The sequence below is a fragment of the Nicotiana sylvestris genome, chromosome 2, assembly GCF_000393655.2.
Source record: "Nicotiana sylvestris chromosome 2, ASM39365v2, whole genome shotgun sequence".
Lineage (NCBI taxonomy): Eukaryota > Viridiplantae > Streptophyta > Magnoliopsida > Solanales > Solanaceae > Nicotiana > Nicotiana sylvestris.
In genome coordinates, this window is record NC_091058.1 from 128,986,339 (window position 1) to 129,008,649 (window position 22,311).

General features: G+C 38.6%; 3 protein-coding genes, 1 long non-coding RNA gene and 1 other non-coding gene across 7 annotated transcripts; 1 reads left to right on the top strand and 4 right to left on the bottom strand.

The window, feature by feature from the left end:
• Window positions 1-4,760: 4,760 nt before the first annotated feature.
• LOC104214243 (uncharacterized) lies at window positions 4,761-11,594 on the bottom strand. Its single transcript, XM_070167493.1, has 9 exons — window positions 11,333-11,594; window positions 11,158-11,234; window positions 7,792-7,900; window positions 7,484-7,581; window positions 7,234-7,364; window positions 7,029-7,137; window positions 6,396-6,587; window positions 6,171-6,307; window positions 4,761-5,362 (listed from the first exon to the last, which is right to left on the bottom strand). The coding sequence occupies exons 1-9, from the start codon at window positions 11,565-11,567 to the stop codon at window positions 5,074-5,076; spliced, it is 1,377 nt and encodes a 458-aa protein (XP_070023594.1). The 5' UTR covers window positions 11,568-11,594; the 3' UTR covers window positions 4,761-5,073.
• A 92-nt stretch (window positions 11,595-11,686) lies between these two features.
• TRNAG-UCC (transfer RNA glycine (anticodon UCC)) lies at window positions 11,687-11,758 on the top strand. Its single transcript has one exon. It is a non-coding gene; the product is annotated as a tRNA-Gly (tRNA).
• A 1,398-nt stretch (window positions 11,759-13,156) lies between these two features.
• On the bottom strand, window positions 13,157-13,771 carry LOC138886390 (uncharacterized). 2 transcript variants are annotated; one of them, XR_011405104.1, is made up of 2 exons: window positions 13,708-13,771; window positions 13,157-13,585 (listed from the first exon to the last, which is right to left on the bottom strand). It is a non-coding gene; the product is annotated as an uncharacterized lncRNA (long non-coding RNA). The 2 variants fall into 2 exon arrangements; XR_011405105.1 differs by having other exon boundaries at window positions 13,689-13,771.
• A 5,144-nt stretch (window positions 13,772-18,915) lies between these two features.
• Window positions 18,916-19,780, bottom strand: LOC138868096 (uncharacterized). The gene has a single exon (XM_070167495.1). It carries the CDS (start codon window positions 19,778-19,780, stop codon window positions 19,115-19,117), a length of 666 nt encoding a protein of 221 aa, XP_070023596.1. The 3' UTR covers window positions 18,916-19,114.
• LOC104224163 (uncharacterized) lies at window positions 18,939-22,210 on the bottom strand. 2 transcript variants are annotated; one of them, XM_070167494.1, is made up of 4 exons: window positions 21,100-22,206; window positions 20,798-21,004; window positions 19,903-19,995; window positions 18,939-19,793 (listed from the first exon to the last, which is right to left on the bottom strand). In XM_070167494.1, exons 1-3 carry the CDS (start codon window positions 21,913-21,915, stop codon window positions 19,903-19,905), a joined length of 1,116 nt encoding a protein of 371 aa, XP_070023595.1. In that variant the 5' UTR covers window positions 21,916-22,206; the 3' UTR covers window positions 18,939-19,793. The 2 variants fall into 2 exon arrangements, 1 of the variants encoding a protein (XP_070023595.1); XR_011405106.1 differs by lacking the exon at window positions 18,939-19,793 and having other exon boundaries at window positions 19,907-19,995; window positions 21,096-22,210.
• Between the last annotated feature and the right edge of the window lie 101 nt (window positions 22,211-22,311).

Below are 22,311 nucleotides of genomic sequence, written 5' to 3' on the forward strand. Positions count from 1 at the left end.
AAGTTCTAGGTCGCCCACCAGTAAAATGCGGGAATACATTTAAGTTCTAGGTCGCCCACCAGTAAAATGTGGGAATACATTTAAGTTCTAGGTCACCCACCAGTAAAATGCGGGAATACATTTAAGTTCTAAGTCGCCCACCAGTATAATGCGGGAATACTTTTCAGTTCTAGGTCGCCCACCAGTAAAATGCGGTAATACATTTAAGTTCTAGGTCGCCCACCAGTATAATGCGGGAATACTTTTAAGTTCTAGGTCGCCTATCAGTAAAATGCGGGAATACATTTAAGTTCTAGGTCGCCCACCAGTATAATGCGGGAATACATTTCAGTTCTAGGTCGTCCACCCGGATTGTGGGTGCATTTCATGTGACGCAGTCCAAAGACGTGTTTTAAGCGATGTTCACATTCTTGTAAAAACAATAATAATAAAGCGGTTAAAAGTTAAAATTTGCACATAAGTTCATATTCGTATAAAATCAGATAATCAAGCCAAATATAACAGTTGAGCGACCGTGCTAGAACCACGGAACTCGGGAATGCCTAACACCTTCTCCCGGGTTAACAGAATTCCTTATCCGGATTTCTGGTACGCAGACTGTAATATGGAGTCATTCATTTCCTCGATTCGGGATTAAAATTGGTGACTTGGGACACCCTAAATCTCCCAAGTGGCGACTCTGAAATAAATAAACAAATCCCGTTTCGATTGTCCTTTAATTGGAAAAACTCCCTTGCACCCTCGCGGGTGCGGAAAAAGGAGGTGTGACAGTAGGTGAGGCCTTTTCTTTGCCTCAATAGGATTAGTAAGGTAAGGTTTAGTCCGGTTTGTTTTGCCTTGGTCCTATGCCTTTGGAAAAATATCCACATGGCTATGAGATTATATGCCCTCATGAGACTTTGCCGGCAGCTACACCATGAATCCTCTACATTAGGCTGTCATCATAAGGCAATGTGAGGCGCAGATGAGTGATTATATAGCCACGGCATATGGGTAACAATACCGGTGCTATTGTCCCCCTTATTTGTACTTTTCCTAATTGTTGTATTTTTCTTTTCTGTTATTAATAAAAAACTAGCCCTAGGCGCTTGCCTAGCGGATTGCCAAAAAAAACACAACACAGTCAGAAAAATAAATCAACAACAACGTATAAAGAATCCAAAGAAACAATTAGTAAATACCGAGCAAAGCTAGGTGAATTCTTCATAGGAGTGGTCAATTGGACATAATAATCACATATTCAAGCATAATCACCAAATAATAGCAAAACTCACAACAGTAAACTCAACAACTTATATGAATCAACGATCATCAAAAGCACAAAAAACACGAAAATAACCCTTAATCCCACAATTTCAGATTCACAGTGAAACCCAAAATTCAAACTTTTACCTAACCCAAAACAGAACCACAGTAGAGCAACAAAATACAGCTCTAGTAAGGGAGTGGGAAAGGGGGAAAGAAGAAAGAAGAGAGAGAGGAAGGGAGGTGTGAGAGATGGGGGGAGGGGGGAGGGCTTACCTGCTGGTGGGGGTGGTCATCGGCGTGGGGTGGTGGGATGGGGTGGTCTGGTTTTGACCGTTGGGGATGGGGAGGGAGGGAGCGTTTGGCAGAGAGAGCGTTTGGCAAAAAGAGAGAGAAAAGAGAATGAGTAGTATTTTAATTAAATGGAAATAATTCTTAATTATAAAGATAATTGGTTAATTATTGGATAATAGGACATTACCTAGTTAATTAATAATTGTGGTGGATTTATTAAAGTCTTTGGATAAAGAATAAAGTAGAAAAAATGTGGCAACACTTGAAACATATTAAATGACTCATCATTTGGCATGAAAGGTGGCCATTTAAACTTTGGGTGTCATCTTTATTTTGGAAGTTGGGCTAATAGCATTAAAAGGGTGACGGTCTACTAATTGAGAAAGATACTACAAAGTTATTTGACAAGCTACAACATATTGGACTCAACATGGAAAAGATAGAGGTCTTGCTTTCCTTTTAATGGTTTCCTATTGAATTTCCTTATGTAGATAACATTTCCTACAAAATCAAGCGCAAAAGAGTTGGTTGCTCTCATCAACAAGAATTTGAAAGCACATGATACTGAAATTAGAGATAAATTATAGGATCTCAAATGGAAACTTAGAGGTCAAATGGAAGGAAAATACGATTAGGAAATTTTGGACTAAAATATCTTTGTTTGGTGGTTGTTTCGTATAAGTAGTGTAGTGCCATCTTCAGTTCCAACGAGATTTCTTAGCACAATAGCAACGTGAGATTTTGTGAATCTAGACGAGTACGGTGCAAACTTTTTAAGAATATTATACGAATTTTTCCCTACTCCCGGTATGTTAAGGCTATCCCTTCTTTCTTTTGGAATGATCCATAAGATACGAACGAAACATGTAAATGCCCAAATTCCATAAATGACTCTATTCATAGAAGTATTAGTGATATCTATGTTCTTGAATTTCTATGTGTCATAATATTTTATCATCTGTTCATGAGTCTTAGAAAAATACGAAAGTTCAAAAGAGTTTACTTTATGATATTACTCAAAGGTAAAATGGCCTTATGACATTCCAAAAGATTTTATTAACGTACTTTTCATGCATTGCATTCATGTACATTGACCCGTGACCAGATGGTGTTATATACGTGTATATATGTATGTATATATATGTATATGGGAAATGGGAAAAGTTATGACGTTATATGCGCACCACCACCTGATCAGCTGGTATACGTTGATGATTTTGCCCACAGTGGCCGATATGATATGATGCCCTCAGAGGGTGATGATGTTATGAAACATGTACCTATGCACGACATGACATTCATACGTATATGCATGACGCTAAAAGTATTTCATGATTTATAGAGTTATCTAGACTTGCAGGTTGAGTCAATTACTCTATATTTCTTCAATGTCTGTTATGTACTTATTTATGTGCCTTACATACTCGGTACATTTTTCGTATTGGCGTCCCTTTTGCCTGGGGACGCTGCGTTTCATGCCCGCAGGTCCCGATAGACAGGTCGAGAGCCCTCCAAGTAGGCTATCAGTTCAGCGGAAGATGTTGGTGCGCTCCATTTGCTTCGGAGTTGCTTGTTTAGTTAGTATGATTTAGACGTGTATTGTTTAGCATGGCGGGACTCTATCCCGACCTGTATGATATTTATGTACTCTTAGAGGCTTGTAGACATATGTTGTGTACGTGAAAGATGGTACGGCCGTGTCGGCCTATGTTTTGAGTTTATAAATGATTATGTTGGCCTATTAGGCCCGTATGTCACATGTATATGATGATGTAATAAGAAAGATACGTTACGTTGGTACTTGGTCGAGTAAGGTACCGGATGCCCGTCGCGGCCCATCGGCTTGAGTCGTGACATGGTGGTTATGAATATATTAATTTCTGGTATTTATGCCTCCGAGAAGAACAACTCCTACCCTTTCATATTCATAACTCTCACAAGTTTTCATTTTTATAATACCAAATGAGTAATTTCATATTTATGAGTTATGACACCCTTTTTGTGTTTATCTAGTTAATCGAGACCTCATAAGTCATACCGGATACACTAAAAGAAATAAGAAAAGTTTTCTTGTTTTTCCTATCAATAATTTACTCATGTTTTCATATTGTTACTCTTTTAGTTTATTTCTATACAACAGGTTGTTCCAGTAGTTATTCAACCATGAAATAAGAAGTTTGAGTTACAAAGGCAGAACATCCAATTAAAACCCACTATTGATTATACTGTGGTTAAATAGAGTTTGGAGTTTAGCACTAGGGTAACAAGAGTATGTGATTTCTAGCTACTTCAGGATCTTTGTAACTTTTTCTCTTGTAGAATTAAGAGGAAAAAGAGAAATTACCGTTCTGATTACCAAATTATCATTTAGGTTACACTTTTTCTTCACCCTTTTGTTTTACTTATTTGGTCCCAATTTGTGGTATTTGTTTCCAAATGGCGACAGAAGAACCAACGACTTTCGGCCTACACTGAGGGGTATGCGACTTTTGCTAAATAAAAAAAATAAAAATAAAAAGCACTCATGTTCCCTTCTGTTAAGTCTTTCCTTTTCTCATGCAAACTAATGTGGTAGAAGAGTTAGGAATTTCTTCACCTTTAACTAAAGTTTCAAATTCTGAGTTCTAAGAATGAATTTTTATTTTTATCAAGAGTATTTCTCTCTTAAATGGGGCACATGCAAAGCAAAATAGGATTAATTAAACCAGTGAGTGCTGAAAATAAAATTCTTTCCTTCTCTCAAAATCATGGAAGAAAACTCATGCTAGAATTAGGGAAAACGAGAAGAAAATGAAAAAGGAGCTGACAGAAATAATAAGGACTTGGAATAAGGAAGCAAAAGATTTGGGATCATTGGAAGGGATGTTTGCGTATTGGTTAAGACAAAGTGAAAAACGAAAGCAAAATCATGGGAGAAAGAAATGATGGATGTGGTTGATTGACGTTACTAGAAAAGGACTATAATGCGCAGAGAAAGATGGTTACTTTTTTACTGATGACAGTTGAGACTCCAGTGTTTTGGTAGTGATATGGTGGTCGCACGATATTCATATCAAACCACATATGATAATTGAGATCAAAATATACATTACGTAATAATGATTTAATAATAAAAATACTTATAAAACGATTTCAACTTTTTTTTTAAAACTTCAACCAAATATTGGTTTGTTTGACTGCCTTCTAAGATCTTTGTAATAGCACTCAAGGATATAAACATCTTTGGCAATCTACTTCAATCAGAAGCACTTTAATCTTTGTACTCTCAAATTTAAAATGCTACTTCTAATCCCAAACCCTCATAACCTGCTGCACTGCAAATTCAAAAATCTGAGTCAAAAAAAGAAAATTATAAAGGTTACAAGCCTAAAAGAACATGTACACACTCTAACTGACAAGAGTGACTGATGTCATGAGCACAAGCATGTTAAGGACTTGGATTCAATAGAATGAATTCCGGAAGGGGCATGTACATTGAAACTGTGTCACATATTGGACAGCCAGGAAGAACAAGCATGCAAAATAGCAGCCGAATCACGCTGCAGCTTCCAGTACTGCTTGAAACTGAGAAGGCACTCGGAGCAAGGGAGCTTGGATTTCGCCTGGTTTACCTAGCTGACCACAGGCGGCCATTTGATCGTCTCCTCTACTCAATCGCAAAAGCACAACACATCCTGCTTCAGCAAGAATGTTTCTGAACTCAATTATCTTCTCCTTTTTGGTGGGTTTGAAGAAGGATCCAGAATGAGGGTTAAAAGAAATCAGGTTAATCTTGCATGGAATACCCTGGACAAGATTGATTAGTCTCTTTGCATCCTCAATACTGCAATAAGATTTCAACAATGAGAATCTAAAGGATACAGAAAACAAAGATAGTCTCATATTCTGCTTGATTGAGCAAGCCAACTGATTCCGAAAAAAAATGTGGCTAGGGAGGGGGCTTTGGAAGTAAACCAACATCCGTGTTTCTCTTCAACCACAAATTGGAAACATCAAAAAGACACACAGTTTTCAAATCTTAAGAGAAACTCAAAGAATCTCTAACATGAAAGGGGCGAGAGTTCGGAACTGACAAAATTGTCGGTCACTATTGGAACTTGGAAGACCAGGGAAGGGGTGACGAGTTAAAAAATTGCAGAAAAGTTGAAAAGAAGTCTTGTTGTGTTCGGAAGTTGGCAGCTTATCTTTAGTTAAAAGTGGATGTGAATGCATTCGTATTCTAGATATCTGGATATTTTTGGGAGCTTTAAAAATGGATCTCAAATTTAAAGTTTGAAGGAAAATTCTTCCTGATGGATCAACTGGTAACCTAAGAAACAACCATGTTGAAGATTTGGAAGGCTGATTTTGACACCAAACAAACAGCAGAAATTATAGCATATTTCAGTAGAAAGCTTGAAGAAGAATATGCTTTTTGTCTTTTCTTTATTTCTTTAGTTTGCCCAGATACCATTTTATAGTTCGGTTAGTTTAAGTGTGAGTCCCAAATGACAGGATCAAAAGTGACCCTTTTTTACAAAGATAAAGGACAATTTTGTTCAAGAGATACACTAGGTACTAAAGTAAGTCAATCACTATATATCAGGGACTACTTAGGTTTTTATCTTGTAGAAATGAAACAAGGTATGTACCTATCATTAACTCCGGCAAGCATTACATACTCAAACAGAACTTTGTATTTATGTTTTGATTGAAGCTCTTCTCTTAGTGTTCCAAGAAGCAAGTTCAAGTTAAATTTGCGGTTAATTGGCATGATCCAGCTTCTGACCTGCAATATTTCATTAGTGTGAATCAAAACATGAAGCTATTTGTTTATCCATTTTCATCCCAAGAATTAAGTTGCTCAAGGGAAATACCTCATCAGTTGTAGCATTCAAACTGACTGCCAAAGCACAATTAGACTCGCGAAGAAAGCGCTTAAGCTGGGGCACAAGCCCACTTGTAGAAACGGTGACCTTCCGAGGACTAAAATGCAGCCCTTGTTCATCTACCAATATGTCTGCCGCTTTTATGACATTCTCAATGTTGTGAAGTGGTTCTCCCATTCCCTGTAGTCAGTTATTTGATCATACTTTTTTTAAAAGAAACACTTGCTTGATTGTTTAGGAAAACAGGAAAAGAATTAAGGAGGAAGGGACAAAAGGTCTTTTATTCTGGCATCTTGTTAACATAGAGCCAAAATCTCAGGCAAGATTTTGTAATATTAGTGTGGAAGAGAAGGACTAGCTCCAGTCAACCATGTTGCATAGTTGAACACAGGGAGCAAAATGAATAATAGGCCTAGGAAAGGCCGCGAAGAAGACAGGGTTTGGCAATGTTAGTGAAGTGGCTAGGATTTGGAAAATTAGCAAAGCCGGCCACATTGCATCAAGCAAGAGTATTTAGCATTCCAGAAGTTAATAAATGGTAATACTGGTAATATTTTAGGAGGTATGTATAGAAAAATGAGAACATGTTCAGTGCAGCAAATCAATATATCATACACATACCATAAACACGACATTGCTAATTGGGCCAACTTCACTGGATAATAACTTCCGAGCTAAAACAGCCTGTTCAACTATCTCAGATGTAGATAAGTTTCTCTTCAGACCCATTCTGCAAAATAGATTCATGTACTTAAATGAAGGGAGCCACTTCAGGAGCTGTAAATTGGAAAAACAACCAAAAGGCTAAAAGGCTGCTAAAGCTTACCTGCCAGTGTAGCAAAACTGACAATTCATGGCGCAACCTACTTGACTAGATATACAGACGGTGTTCCTGCCGCTCTCACAAGGTATCACAACAGTTTCTATTACCAGACCATCTTCCAACTTGAATAACATCTGTAAGATCCTGTGAGTTCTATGCATTAAGTGATGAATCTAAACCAAGCAAATGGCACCACAGAGAGTATAAGTATGAAAATATTTCAAATTCTACATATGGCACAAGCTATGTCCACCTTTTTAGTTCCATCAGACGCTGTCAAAATATCCTTCAAGTTTAACGTCTTAAATTCAGCATGTTCACTCAACATTTTCCTGAAATCTTTATTCAAACCTGATAATGAAACATTGAGCAAAGTCAACTGCAACTACCATCAACAACTGAAAATTTAGAAAGTTATAGGTAAACACTGCAAAGTGCATATAAAGGAAAATCCAAGCGAAAAATTCAGAACCCTTTTCTTTCCAAACGCAATAAAATCATCAACACTTTCAGCACAGAAATTTTGACAGCAAAACTAAATGCATGGGAAAGCAAATAAACCTTTTAGTTCCTCACTGCATTGCGCCCAAATATTAATATTATTCCCATAAAGATGTTTCCACAACATTAGAGCCTGAGCAGGCCTATAACCATGTGACTGAACCCATTTCTGTTAAACAGGAAAGCAAAGCACCATTAGTAACCATAGTTGCGTTCAACAATAGAATCAATGTCAAAATTCTGAAACAAGATTGGTTCTTAAACCAAGAACAAGATAAGACATTCTCAATCTTGGAACTTTCCTCAAAAATCCACAAGGTTAACTTAAAATAAACGGAAGGAACAACCGAACTACAAATACCATGAGACAGAGCTTAATCTCGAAAACGCTAAACAAGTTTGAACCTTTAACCAGTAAATACTAAAAAGGACTAAATCCCTATCAAGATTGCAACTTTCCTGAAATTTCAACAAAATAAACAACAGGAACAACCCTAATACACGTACCATCAGCTGGCCAAAGTCTTGTGGAAACAGTAGAAAACGAAACCAGAGATGGGCAGCAACAGGTATTGAAATTTAACTCTAATGAAGAGAAAAAAATTATGGCTAATGCAGAACAAGAGCAGGCTGGGGATATGAGTACTGCTGCTGGTGTTATTGGAAATACAGCAGCACCACATGCTACTGCTCCTGTGGTGCCAGAAGTGTTAATGCTTGACAAGGGACCTCCTAAACCTTCAAGAGATGTCCCTGCTTCTACTGTGTTTGGTAGAATGTACCTAGCTACTGCTGGAGCCTTGCAAAATGCTGCTGATCGAAATTCTGTGAGTGCACAGGTTGGAAAAGTTACAACTGGTAGGGCAGCTGAACAAGAAACAGCTGCTGTTGGTTCTAAGCTGGAGGAAAATGTTGATCGACTTCCTGTTGGGATTTCTAATCCTAATAGTCAACAAGAAATAGGAGTGGATGGGCAGGATCGTCAAAGGGATATGGATTCATCAGTTGGTAAACTTAATAGGCAAGGAGAGGTTCTGAATCAAGCAAACACTGGTGATCGAGTTGCTGCAAAAGCTAATGGAGATTTGAATAAGGAAAAGGCTGACCAACAAAGATCTGGTGAAGGGCAAGGCATACCTGCTGTCTCAAGGATGTCTGCAGCTACTAGTTGTGCACTGAAGCCTACCTCAGATTTTTCTAACAAACATGGGCAGCCTAGGCATGGGTCTGGTATTTTGCAAGCTATTAATTCTAGTTTGGATGCTGCTACTACTGGTTTAGAGACTGCAGCTGCTAAGGCAACGGCCAACCAAATAGGTCCACTGTCCAGCAGTGGAAAAGAAGCACAAGACAGTGAGAATTTGACTATGGATGTGGGTATTCGACAGCAGGCTTCAAAGAAAAATGGTGTGGAAGAGTTATCGGGCAAGGCTCACAGCTCTAATGTTCCTACATTGCATTTTTCCAGCCCTCACGTCGAACAAATAATTAAAGAGGCCCAGATTGCAATGATGATGCATACAAATATGGTTAAACAACCAACGGTCACATTGAACAACTCAGTTCATGAAGTGCCATCACAGTCTCTGGATACAAGTCAAATTGTAATAACACCTACACCTATTATGCAGCAGCAGCAAAATGTTACAAGCACCACAGCCGTTACTCATTCTGGGCAGCAACAGCATAGTACAAACAGTTCAGAAGCTATCTCAGAAGCGGGTAAATCTATTGCACAGCAACACAAACGTGCAGGCACTCAAGGTGAATATCTACCAAATGCAGGACAGCAGCATCCTATAAGTTTCATAGCTGGACAACAGAAGCATACTCCAAGCAGTCCACCACAACAGCAACATCACACTTCAGGTGATGCAGCAGCAGAATTGGACAGTGTTAAACGTTCAGGTGAGATTTCAAACATTGCTTTGATTTCAAACCATGACCGGGCTCTATTGGATGCTTTGACCAGTCCAAAACCTCATAGATGTGCATACTCAAGTAGCTCGAAAACGACTAAACAAAAGCAGAAAGGTTCAGTGGCAAAGAGGCAAGAACCTTGTAGTGCAAAGAGAACGAAGAGGCATGAACCATTATGGATGGTTATACAAGAAGAAACTAATCAAAAACTAGAGGTCAATTTACGTGTTGCTATTTCAGACGAAGCGGAAGAAGATGAATTGATTGAATCATGCCCGGAAAGGGCGGCTACAATTGGAGATTTGCAAAGTGAAAAGGAGACCCAAGAAATAACACTCAGGCAACTCCCAATGAGAGCGGCAAAGCAAAAAGGGGTTGCTCCCTCCACATCTACGAGGTGCAATAGATCTGAGAAGATTATTTGAAGACTGTTATAGAGGATTTTAAGGAAGTTCAAATTGAACAACTCACAAGTTTGACAAATGAAGGGCAAGACTCAAATTTCTACATTGTTTTAGTTTATCATTTTCAAAGCATCATCACTTGTAATAGCGTCATAGAGTGTGTTATAAACTCTATGGCGATCATAGAGTACTTGGTACTTTCAAGTTCCTATTTTTTACATGCTTGTTAGAAGATGAGGCTTTTTCTTTTCTTTGCCTCAATAGGATTAGTAAGGTAAGGTTTAGCCCGGTTTCTGTTGCCTTGGTCCGATGCCTTTGGAAAATATCCACTCGGCTATGAGATTATATGCCTTCGTGAGACTTTGTCGGCAGCTACACCATGAATCCTCTATATGAGGCTGTCATCATAAGGCAATGTGAGGCGCAGAGGAGTGATTATATAGCCAAGGCATATGGGTAACAATACCGGTGCTATTGTCCCCCTTATTTCTACTTTTCCGAATTATTGTATTTTCTTTACTTTTATTAATAAAAAACTAGCCCTAGGCGCTTGCCTAGCGGATTGCCAAAAAAAAAATACACGTACCATGAGATAGAGCTTAATCTCAAGAACACAAAACAAGTTTGAATCCTTAAGCCGTAAACAAGACTAAATCACTATAAAGATTGCAATTTGTAACTTTCCTCAAACATTCTTATTTTTTTTATAACCGAGAAATCCGCTGAGTGACTTCGGGGTACGGTTCGAAGCTCGTCGGATAATTGGCCCATCCCTCTACCTTCTCCGGTTAAATACTAGGCTTTGGTTTGTGGCAGGTGATGTGTGTCTAACCCACACATCACAAGTTGCGCTCTTACCACTAGAGAAAAGCTCTGGCGCCAAAACTTTCCTCAATTACAAACCTGGATAACTAAAATATACAGCAGGACCTCACCAACCGAAATACACTTACCACGTGAGTGACCCTAATTCAAAAAAAAAAAAAAAAAAATTGAATCTTTAAATAGGTAAAGAAGATTAAACAACTACCAGGATTGCAACTTTACTCAAATTTATACAAGGCTAACTAAGACACAACACCAACAACTGATATACACATACCTCAAGTTCAGCATATCTCATTCCTTTCAAAACCACTTTTGAGTCCTTTATAGGATACCCATTTGGGCCATCACCTCCTATATAGAAAAAGACACAGAACAAAGTGAATACATAAAACAAACAAACAGAGACAAGAATAAGTGAATGCATGTTTGTTTGTGTAAAGGGTAGTTACCAGAAGATATAGGAAGTTCAGTTTGAGGTGTTGGATGAACATGAGAGGAGGGAGAAGAATGTTGAGCCGACGTAATTAAACGATAATGGAGAGTGGTGAAGATGGGTGTTGTTGTTGAAGGAAACAGCTTTAGAAAAGATTTGGGTTTTATTGGACATTTAGTGTAACTGGAGAAGGGAAAAGATGTTCCAAGCAAAGCAGAGCTGCCGCCGCCGGAGATGCGAATTCGCCTCATCCTCACACACACCTTGTCATCCCCAGCGCTGCACAGATTTTGTCAACTGAAACCAAGTCTTAAAGGAATGAAATGTTCTTTCGTCCAATTAATATTATGAGGAAGTCACAACACAACAAGCGTTTGTAGTCCAACGGTTAGGATAATTGCCTTCCAAGCAATAGATCCGGGTTCGACTCCCGGCAGACGCATTCTTTTATGAATTTTCTTTATTTTTATTTTTGTTTCTGATCAGTTTTTGCTCATTTGGATGTATGCACAATATTAGGCAAAATACTTAAGATACCCTGAACTATGAACCAAATCTCTGTTACACACTTTTTGTGGACGAAAATTACTTTACATACTCAACCTTTCCAATATCTTCCTTTTTTTTATTTTTCTAAAATAATTTGATTCAAGTGGGAGATAATATAGATGTTTACTATCCATTTTATCCACTTTCAATTAAGAAATCTGTTAAAATTATAATAGATCGAGGAAAAATATCTGGAAAAATCGATTCAGGAAGAAATTTTTAACAGTGTAGAAGAATTTGTAATGAAATCTTCAAGTGAGATTAGAAGAACAATATAGAAGAATCTTCTCTCTTTTTTTCCTTTTCAATGGGGCAGCCATGGAGAAAACCCACTTGTTATATCTGAAAAATTTTCAACAAAAAAAAAATGCATCAGAAGGTAGGAGCAGTTGTTTAGGGTTTCTATTTCTTTTGTTTGAATTGTAAGGTGGAGGTCTGGGTTCTTTGGTGGTCGGCGATAATGGAGATAACGAGAAGGCTGTGGAAGGTGAGTAATGGTGGTGGGACGGTGAAAACTAGGTTATGTTTTTCATCTATCTATAATTTTTTCTTGAATATGTGTATGTTAATGGATGAAAGATGAAAGAGAAATGTTGATGAAGGAAGAGATATGAGCTGAAAAGTTCTAATTGAAAGCACGATGAAGCCCGAAGGAGATGGATTCCTTTCCATTTTTGTTTTTTTTAAAAAAAAAATTGGGTGGGGTTTGTTTTTCTTTTTCTTTTTCATTTTTTTAAGTTAATGACACGTGTCGTTGTATGACTGGTGCGTGATATTACACATGTTTTGAAAAACTGGTCAAGAAAAAAGTCGGGTGTCTTAGGGTGTTGAAACAGAAGAAGTTGTTGTCCAAGAAGAAGAAGAAGAAGCATCGCAGCAGATGCTGCGGATGAAGCTCCCAGAAGAAGAAGAAGCATCGAAGCAGATGCTAATGTTGAAACAAAAGAAGCATCCACACAGACTCCTGCAATCTAACCTTGACCGTTAGATTAAAAGAGTCTCTGACTCATCTGGGCCCTTCATTTGTTAAGTGCCAAGCACATGAGTGAGTACATGCTCACATTTGTATTAGTGCAAATACACTAAAGTGAGTATGGGATCACATAGTAAACAATATACCTTGTCTAGGAATATTATACATACACTTTGTATATGTATAGGAGGTAGATGTATATACAAGCCATGGTAGTGAATGTAAAGAGATAGTGAAAATTAATCTACAACAGCTCTTTTTTATTCTTTCATGGTATCAGAGCAGACCTCTGCTCTATCCTTCAATTTTATCTTATAATTTTCCTCCTTGAACTCAACTTGCTCTATCACCATGACTGGAACAGATTCTTCAGTAACATCAACCAGTCAAGCAGTCAGTCATGACACCAACCATCCCTATTTTCTTCACTCTTCAGATGCTCCCGGGATGACTCTTGTGACCTCACCTTTTGATGGAAGAGGATTCCCAGGATGGAGAAGGTCAATACTCATTGCATTATCAGCCAAAAACAAGCTGGCATTCATCAATGGGATTTGTGATGAACCTGCCTTGGATTCAAAGGATCATGCACAATGGAGTAGGTGCAATGACATGGTAACCTCATGGCTTTTAAATTCTCTAACTAAAGAGATAGGAGACAGTGTAATCTATTCCAAATCTGCAAAAGAACTTTGGAGTAGTCTTGAGCATAGGTTTGGACAATCCAATGGAGCCAAACTCTATCACCTACAAAAGGAAGTTGCTAAGACAGTTCAGGGAAATAGCAATATTGCAGCATACTTCACAACTCTGAAAAAATTATGGGATGAGTTAGATTCCCTGAACTCACATTTAAGGTGCACTTGTACCTGTGTGTGTGAAGGGAAGAAGAAAGTAGCCAAGTTCCTGGAGGATCAGAGAGTCATCCAATTTTTAATGGGACTGAATGATGTGTATGCACCTGCAAGAGGCAATATTCTCATGATAAGCCCTCTTCCAAGTATGGATCATGCCTATTCCATCCTCCTGCAAGATGAAAGTCAGAGGGAAATGTTTGTTAGCCCACAATATCCAACAGATGGTGCATCTTTTATGGTAGGAGCTCAAGGGAAGTTTAATCAAAGAAACAATATTCAGAAATCATGGGGAACTCCTCAGAAACAGGGGAACTTTCAGAACATGCAACAAAAGTTCAAAAGGAAGGCGAAATACAATCCTAATGTGAGTTGTGGTCATTGTATGAGAACAGGGCATGTAAGGGAAGATTGCTACAGACTAATAGGATTCCCAGATGATTTTCAATTCACAAAATCAACAAATCAGCCTACTATAAAGGGAAATGCAGTGGTGACAACACAGGAAACAAGTAGTGAAGGAAACATCAGCAGTCAGAACCAGTTTTTCAGTAAGGAGCAAGTGTCAGAATTAGTAAACATAATCAAGCAAGTCCAGATTGAAAGTGCAGCAGCAACAACATCAGAAATCAATGCTAATGCTGTAGCTGGTACCATACTCCAACACACAGGAACTTGTCTTGCTGTTTTCAACACTAAAACATGGATAATTGACTCAGGGGCCTCTGAACATATGTGTTTTGATGCTAGCTCTGTCCTATCTCTTACTCCTCTTCCTGCACCTTTGCACATTAGCTTACCTAATTCATTCCAGTTATGTGTTACACATATAGGAAGTGTGTCTATTCAGCCTGATATGGTTCTTCATAGAGTGCTTCATGTACCTTCTTTCAAGTATAACTTATTATCTGTTCATAAGTTATGTCTTCAATTCAGTTGTTCTTTGAATCTAACTTCTAATGGGTGTATGTTGCAGGTCCCTTTAGTGGGGAAGAGACAAGCTTTTGGTGAAGTTAGAGATGGATTGTACCTTTTTCAGCCAGCTAGTAAAGAGTCTGTCTCTCTTCTTAGAAAAAATGTAGTTTCCATTCCAAAAGGAAGAAATTCCAGTGTCATTTCTACCCCTGTTTCCTTTTCAGTACCTTTACCTGCTATTGCTACTGCTACTGTAAGGCAATGGCATGTTAGGCTAGGGCATTTGCCCTTTTCAGTAATGAGAAATCTGCATTTTATTAAATTTCCCTCTAAGTTTGATTGTGTGTGTCACATCTGCCCTCAAGCTAGGCAAACCAGACTGCCTTTCCCCTTGAGTCATATTAAGAGTTCTGCTATTTTTGATTTGATTCATATTGACACATGGGGGCCATTCAAGACTGTGACTTATAATGGTTATAGGTATTTCTTGACTATTGTGGATGACTATAGTAGGGCCACCTGGACTTTTCTCTTAAGTTCTAAGGGGAATGCTTTTTCAGTCTTGAAATCATTTATGTGCATGACAGAGAGACAATTTAACTTAAAAATTAAGAAGATCAGGTCTGATAATGCCATGGAACTAGGAAAAGGTTCACTAGAAGCAAGTTTTCTTGAATCAGAAGGGATTATACATGAAACCTCTTGTGTTTCTACCCCTCAACAGAATGGAGTAGTTGAGAGGAAGCATAGACATCTTTTGGAAGTAGCAAGGGCACTTTTATTTCACTCTAAGGTGCCTCTCCAATACTGGGGAGAATGTGTGTTGACAGCTACATATCTGATCAATAGAATCCCCTCTAAGGTTCTAAATGGATTAACACCCTATGAGGTATTGCTTGGTACACAACCTAGCTATGAATCTCTCAAGAGCTTTGGTTGTTTGTGCTATGTCTCAACTTTGTCTAACAACAGAGGGAAGTTTGAGCCTAGGGCAAAAGGTTGTGTGTTCCTGGGATATGCACAACATCAGAAAGGTTACAAGGTTCTGGACCTTGTCACTAAGAAGGTGTTTATATCTAGAGATGTTAGGTTTCATGAAGATCAATTCCCTTTTTCACACTCACCTCTCACATCTGATTTCCCTTTCTTTCCTCAAGACACAATCCCACCAGATACCTTACCCCAAAACTCAACAGAACACTCTTTTGGGATACCTAACCACTCCTCTACCCACTCCTCACCTAGCAGTTCTGCTACATGTCCTGGTCCCTCTACTTCAACCAACATCAACCTGACCCCTTCAGATTCTGCTTCTACTCCATGTTCTCCTCACTCACCCATTCTGTCCAGAACATTTTCTCCTTCATCAATCAGCACACCTATTCCAATTCCACCTCCATCAGTCAGAAAGTCTGATAGGGTAACTCAGAAACCAGCCTACTTAAATGATTATATTTGCAATAGCATCTATCTATCCGACCTTAGTTCCTGTCTATCCAAACCTCTCAAGCCAAATGTCTTTTCCTTCCATGCTCTTTCTATAGACAACCAGCATCTCCTTAAATCTATTTCTACCACATCAGAACCTAGCAGTTATTTACAAGCCTCTACCCATCCAGGTTGGAAAAGGGCTATGGATGCTGAAATTTCAGCACTTGAGATAAATAACACTTGGGATGTTGTATCCTTACCACCAGGGAAGAAAGCTTTACCTTGTAAATGGGTGTACAAGGTTAAGCATAACTCAGATGGTACAATTGAAAGGCTAAAGGCTAGGTTGGTGGTGAGGGGGGACATTCAGAGGGAAGGGATAGATTATTCAGAAACCTTTTCACCTGTGGTAAAGATGACTACTATCAGGTGTCTTTTGGCTGTGGCTATCAAGAAGGGGTGGAATGTGTCACAACTCGATGTTAATAATGCTTTCTTGCATGGGGATTTGCAAGAAGAGGTCTATATGAAATTCCCAGCAGGCTTGACTCCTTCTCAACCTAATCTTGTTTGTCGACTAAGGAAATCACTCTATGGTTTAAAGCAAGCGTCGAGGCAATGGTATGCTAGGTTAGCTGGGGCTCTGAATTACAAAGGTTACTCCAGCTCTTTAAATGACTATTCACTGTTCTTTAAGCGATCGGGTGATTTAATTTCCATATTAGTTGTATATGTGGATGATATACTCCTCACAGGTAATGGCACCACAGAAATCGCACAACTTGCAGATTTTCTACACTCAGAATTCAAAGTAAAACATCTTGGGCACATTCATCATTTCTTGGGTATGGAAATTCTCAGAGAAAAGCATGGTTTTATAGTAGGGCAAAGGCAATTTACCTTGGAACTTTTGGCTGAATTTGACTGCACAGGTCCTGCTGTATCTTCACCTCTCGACCCTTACTCTAAATTGCAAGCTGATATGGGAGAGCCTATGCCTGATCCTACCATCTATCGCCATCTTGTTGGAAAGCTCAACTACTTAACAAATACTAGGCCGGACCTCTCTTTCGCTGTCCTTTGTTTGAGCCAGTATATGCAACGTCCTTGCATGTCCCACTATTCTGCAGCTTTGCGTGTTCTTCGCTATTTGCGCACCGACCCTTCTCAAGGGATTTTTCTTAATGCACATCCATCTTTTGATCTACTCGCCTTTTGTGATGCAGACTGGGCGGCTTGTAGAGATTCTCGCCGATCTGTTAGTGGCTTCTTCATCACCCTTGGTGGAGCTCCAATCTCTTGGAAATCGAAGAAACAAATCTCCGTCTCTATGTCCTCCGCAGAGGCGGAATACAGATCTATGCGAAGGGTGACCGCAGAAATCACTTGGTTAGTCCGATTGCTTGCAGATCTATCAGCTTCACCCACTTTGCCAGTGCCTGTTCACTCGGATAGCCAAGCCGCCATCCACATAGCTCGTAACCCAGTTTTTCATGAACGAACCAAACATGTGGAGTTGGATTGTCACTTCGTTCGTCAACAATTTCTGTCCGGTTTGATATCTCTCTCTTTTGTTCCGTCCGAATCTCAGCTCGCCGATCTATTTACCAAACCCTTATCTGGGGGTTCTCATCGGAGCATTTTATCCAAGCTGGGGGTCCATTCTCTCCCCTCCACCTTGAGGGGGGATGTTGAAACAGAAGAAGCTGTTGTCCAAGAAGAAGAAGAAGAAGCATCGCAGCAGATGCTGCAGATGAAGCTCCCAGAAGAAGAAGAAGCATCGAAGCAGATGCTAATGTTGAAACAAAAGAAGCATCCACACAGACTCCTGCAATCTAACCTTGACCGTTAGATTAAAAGAGTCTCTGACTCATCTGGGCCCTTCATTTGTTAAGTGCCAAGCACATGAGTGAGCACATGCTCACATTTGTATTAGTGCAAATACACTAAAGTGAGTATGGGATCACATAGTAAACAATATACCTTGTCTAGGAATATTATACATACACTTTGTATATGTATAGGAGGTAGATGTATATACAAGCCATGGTAGTGAATGTAAAGAGATAGTGAAAATTAATCTACATCAGCTCTTTTTTATTCTTTCATAGGGACACTTTGGAAAGGTTGAGTATGTAAGGTAATTTTCGTCCGCAAAAAGTGTGTAACAGGGATTTGGTCCATAGCTCAGGGGGTAACCTATGTATTTTGCCCACAATATTATGATAATTTAACATGTAAGCTGATGAGGTTGGCTTAAAATCACGTAAAACAAAAGTTGTAAGAATATCAAGGAATTCAAGGAATAGACGTAGAATATCAAGGAATTCATGCGGCACAAAATAGATGCAAAAGATCCTGGTGATTCCAATTATTTAAGATCCAGGCTAGTCATAGTGGTATACTTACACTGGGTCTAGTGCTCTTTATGCGTTTTTCATTTGCTAAAGGATTATGGTACTTACACTGGGTCAGTGATCCCTATTTTGTCCTGAAAGACAACTTTATTGAGTATTTTAAGGAGTGTCCATCTATGCGTGTTTTATTATGATAATTGAACATGTTAACAGATGAGGCAGGCTTAAAACTCATGCATAACACCAGTTGTCATAAAAGATGTACGATTTCTTGACATTCATGCCGCACATATAATAGAAGCAGAAGATCTATATGCTGGTGATTCCAATTAGTTAAGGTTTACTTCAGTCATATTTGTATGCTTATATTAAGAACTCATAGAACTAACCTTAATTTGTTTGATTTGGAGGTGTAGTTGTTAAGAGTTGTTCTAATGTATAGGACATGGGGTCCTTCTATTTCTGTTCTCTGTAATTGTCAACTGTTGAAATGGCTCCCTCATAGTGAACAGGAAAGCAATCAAAAGAACAGTTTTCTCCATCTGACAGAAAACCTTTCTTCTATAGTAATCATTTGTGAAATAGCTTATAGGAGTATCATACAGTACTGCGGCTTACAAATAGAATAATTATACCAAATGACATAAAGGGGTAGAAACTAAACACAAACATATCAAAGAATGTTTGATACAATAAAAAATCAATCTCAGCTTCCTTTCTCAAGGATTCTTCACTTTGATCCTCAACTTCCTGGCTATGTGTCCTGCTTTAGGATGAATAGGACGTTTATTAGAATCAAACTGTTCCACTTCTACCCAATTAATCACTTTAAGCAAGAACGATTGAGGGACTTTTCCTTTAGCCTTTTTCAGCCCTTTCTCTAGGGACTTTTCAAGAAAATCCATAAACCAACTTCCACTTTCACTCTCAATCTGCTTTCCCAATTTGATTGTATTCGAAAGGCTGCTGCTGCTTGTGGAAGAAGAAGTCGGTTTCTTGTTCTCATCGTTCTCATTTATGTTTGTATTATTATTGGATAGTGCTCCTTTTATTGCCTTTGATGTTGATCTCAAATGCTTCCCAAGAATTGACTTTTGATCACTCCTTTCAGGAGGAAACACTGCAATGGATTTGTAAAGTGCAGCTCTCCTTTTAGATGCATTTGATTCGCTGTCTCGTGATTCTTCCAGTGAATTCTGCACTATTTCATGTAAAATAGGGGTGCCATTCTCTGGTTCAGCATTTGAAGTTTGTGACATTTCATTTGAAGCTGTTGCTGCTTGAATGGATACCATTTCTGCTACAGCTTGCACAAGTTGTTCATGAAACTCAAGAAATTGATCGAAACATGCTTCTGGCGCTTCCGGTTTTGCAGCTCTACTCATGTTTGAAAACATCCTTCAAAGCCATAAGTGAGAGAGAAAATCAAACTCAGGTCACAATGTAGTATAGTGATCAGCACAGAAAACACAAAAACAAATAACACAAATAATCAAAAGTTCCTTACTTAAGTGACCGCACAAGATTTTCTGTGGCTGATGCATCCCTTAGTGCTTGAAGAGCAATTTTCTGTGCATTTTCTCTTTTGCTGTACAGCTTCCTAATAGACATCACAAATGTGCTTTGATAAGGCTAATGTTCCAACAAAAAGGCAAGAATAGTTCATATATTAAAAGCGAAAAGGATCAAAAATACCCCTTGTTCTATATATCTTAATTTTATTTTTACCCTCAATTATATTTTAGAACTATTTATGACCTTGCCATTAGCAAATTGTCTCATATGCTCCGTTAAACCCCATAGAGCTTCAACCTCAAGTATAACTACAGATAACTTTATACCTAGGTTAAAAATAGAGGGTAAAATTGAACATTCCATCCGAAATAATTTTGATAAGTGAACTCCACCCAATTCATATTGGAGCTCCATTAATATCAAGGGCAATACTAGACTGTTTGCTAATGATAATGGTATGAATGACCCTAAAGTAAATGGATCATAAAACTAAGATTTTTGGTGTAGTAACAACAACAACAAACCCAATGTAATCCCACAAGTGGGGTTTGGGGAGGGTAGTGTGTACGCATGCCTTACCCCTAGCTTGTGAAGGTAGAGAGGATGTTTTCGATGGACCCTCAGCTTAAGAAACACTAAATAGGAAGCAAACAACAATAACAACACAAGAAAAAAACAAAGAATGACATGATAAGGAATAACAACTATCTAGGAACACGAAAATGTAAGAATAATACTAATACTACTGGTACAATTAGGAGAAACTCTCGACTACCTATCAGCCTATAATCCTAATTCTTTACCTTCACGTCTTCCTATCTAGGGGTAAAATTAGACCTTTTTCCCTGTATTAAACATGCAACAAACAAATGCAGTAATGATGTTACCTTTCCCAAGATACTAAGTTTTCCAGGAAAATTAACAGTCAAACTGGTGTTGTCTTGGTTTGAATCAATAGGCTTAGATTGTTGTTGTTCTTGACAAGACTTTTTGGAATTGGAAAGCCTCTGAGAATCTCTGCCTACAGTTGGAGAAGCTGCCATTCTTGCACTCCTTAAACTTGGTGGTGGAGTTGTACTTTTCTTTTCCTGTGTCTACACACACAAAAAAAAAAGGAACAATCAAATTGCAACATGTTATATGCCTTAAAAGACATTGAACTATACATAAAAGGGAAAAATGTACCTACAGCTGAATTTAAAGGAGGCTTGAAAATCCTCTCTTCTCGATTGCGATCAGTTACACTTCTGCTCCTAGGAAATTTCAACATGCTAGGTGTAGCACAACTTTTCCTTACCATAGCAGGACTATTAGCCTCTATCAATTTAGACAACAACGCGCCACCAACGGATGACCTTACCATAGTACTGCTCGGGCCTCCTCCTCCTCCTCCTCCGTCTTTAGTTAATTTCCCTCGAATAACAGGTGACATTGGAATAACTCGCGATATCTTGACAGCACTAGACCTTTCCTTAATCGGCGTACATTGATCGAAATCAATAGGGACCGGCTTCAGAACTTGAGGAGATGAAGCAACAACTACTTCTGTCCCATTTTGGCCTATTCCCCAAGAACCCCTTCTTGGAGGAGCTGACATATTTTGCTTAAATTTTTGTTCAACTTTTTCGCCTTTTTCTCTCAATCCCATTAATGGTTCTGGAGTTCCTACAAGAGGGTGCCTTCCGGGGAGAGGCTTCGCGCCTTTAACGACAGGAACAGGCGAACCGGGCTCTAATCTATCGACATAAATGAACTGCCCTAACTGCATTTTATTGCTTAAAACCAAGTCATCTTGTTCATATGGAAGACTTACATAAATCGAATGTGAAGAATCTGAAACCTTGATGAAAAATCCATGCTTTGGCCATAGATTTTTCTCGTCAAGATCTGCAGGGACAATATCAGTAACCTGTAAAAGTGAACTCCTGTGTTCACTTGTTGGCTTCACACCTGATTTCATTCCATTTAGTAGCTTCAACAAAATTCCTGGTGCTAATGCTGCCATTTCTTGAAAATTTTCAATAACCCCACCACAATTAACTCAAATTCTTGGGAAATATAGAAAGCTAAGAATTTTCAAGAAAAAAAATCAAGAAAGATGATGAGTAGTGGAGTGAGTCAAGAATAAAATGTACTCTTAATATATTAAAGTGACACAAATTAAGCTTGATATATTAAAGATTGATAAGTACAAGCAAGAAACGGACCATTTCAGAGGGATTTTTGTTGATATTTGAAGCTATGTTTAACTGATAAGGTGAAGGTGAAGAAGGGATTTTGAGGACTAACGGTAAACTTAGAGAAAGATGAAGGAGGTGGGGTTTTGGGTGGGTCCCATAAATGAATTTTTAAATTTGTGAGTTTAGGAACGTTGTGGTAGTAACGGTCATATGCTGTGAGT

Coding starts and splice junctions, on each gene's coding strand:
- LOC104214243 (XM_070167493.1), bottom strand. CDS start 11,567: ATGAGGCGAATTCGCATCTCCGGCGGCGGCAGCTCTGCTTTGCTTGGA. Junction 7,582..7,791: donor ATGCAGTGAGGAACTAAAAG/GTTTATTTGCTT, acceptor TTTCATTATCAG/GTTTGAATAAAGATTTCAGG. Junction 6,588..7,028: donor TTAGCAATGTCGTGTTTATG/GTATGTGTATGA, acceptor AACTGACTACAG/GGAATGGGAGAACCACTTCA.
- LOC138868096 (XM_070167495.1), bottom strand. CDS start 19,780: ATGAGTAGAGCTGCAAAACCGGAAGCGCCAGAAGCATGTTTCGATCAA.
- LOC104224163 (XM_070167494.1), bottom strand. CDS start 21,915: ATGGCAGCATTAGCACCAGGAATTTTGTTGAAGCTACTAAATGGAATG. Junction 21,005..21,099: donor AGCCTCCTTTAAATTCAGCT/GTAGGTACATTT, acceptor TTGTGTGTGTAG/ACACAGGAAAAGAAAAGTAC. Junction 19,996..20,797: donor AACTTAGTATCTTGGGAAAG/GTAACATCATTA, acceptor GATGTCTATTAG/GAAGCTGTACAGCAAAAGAG.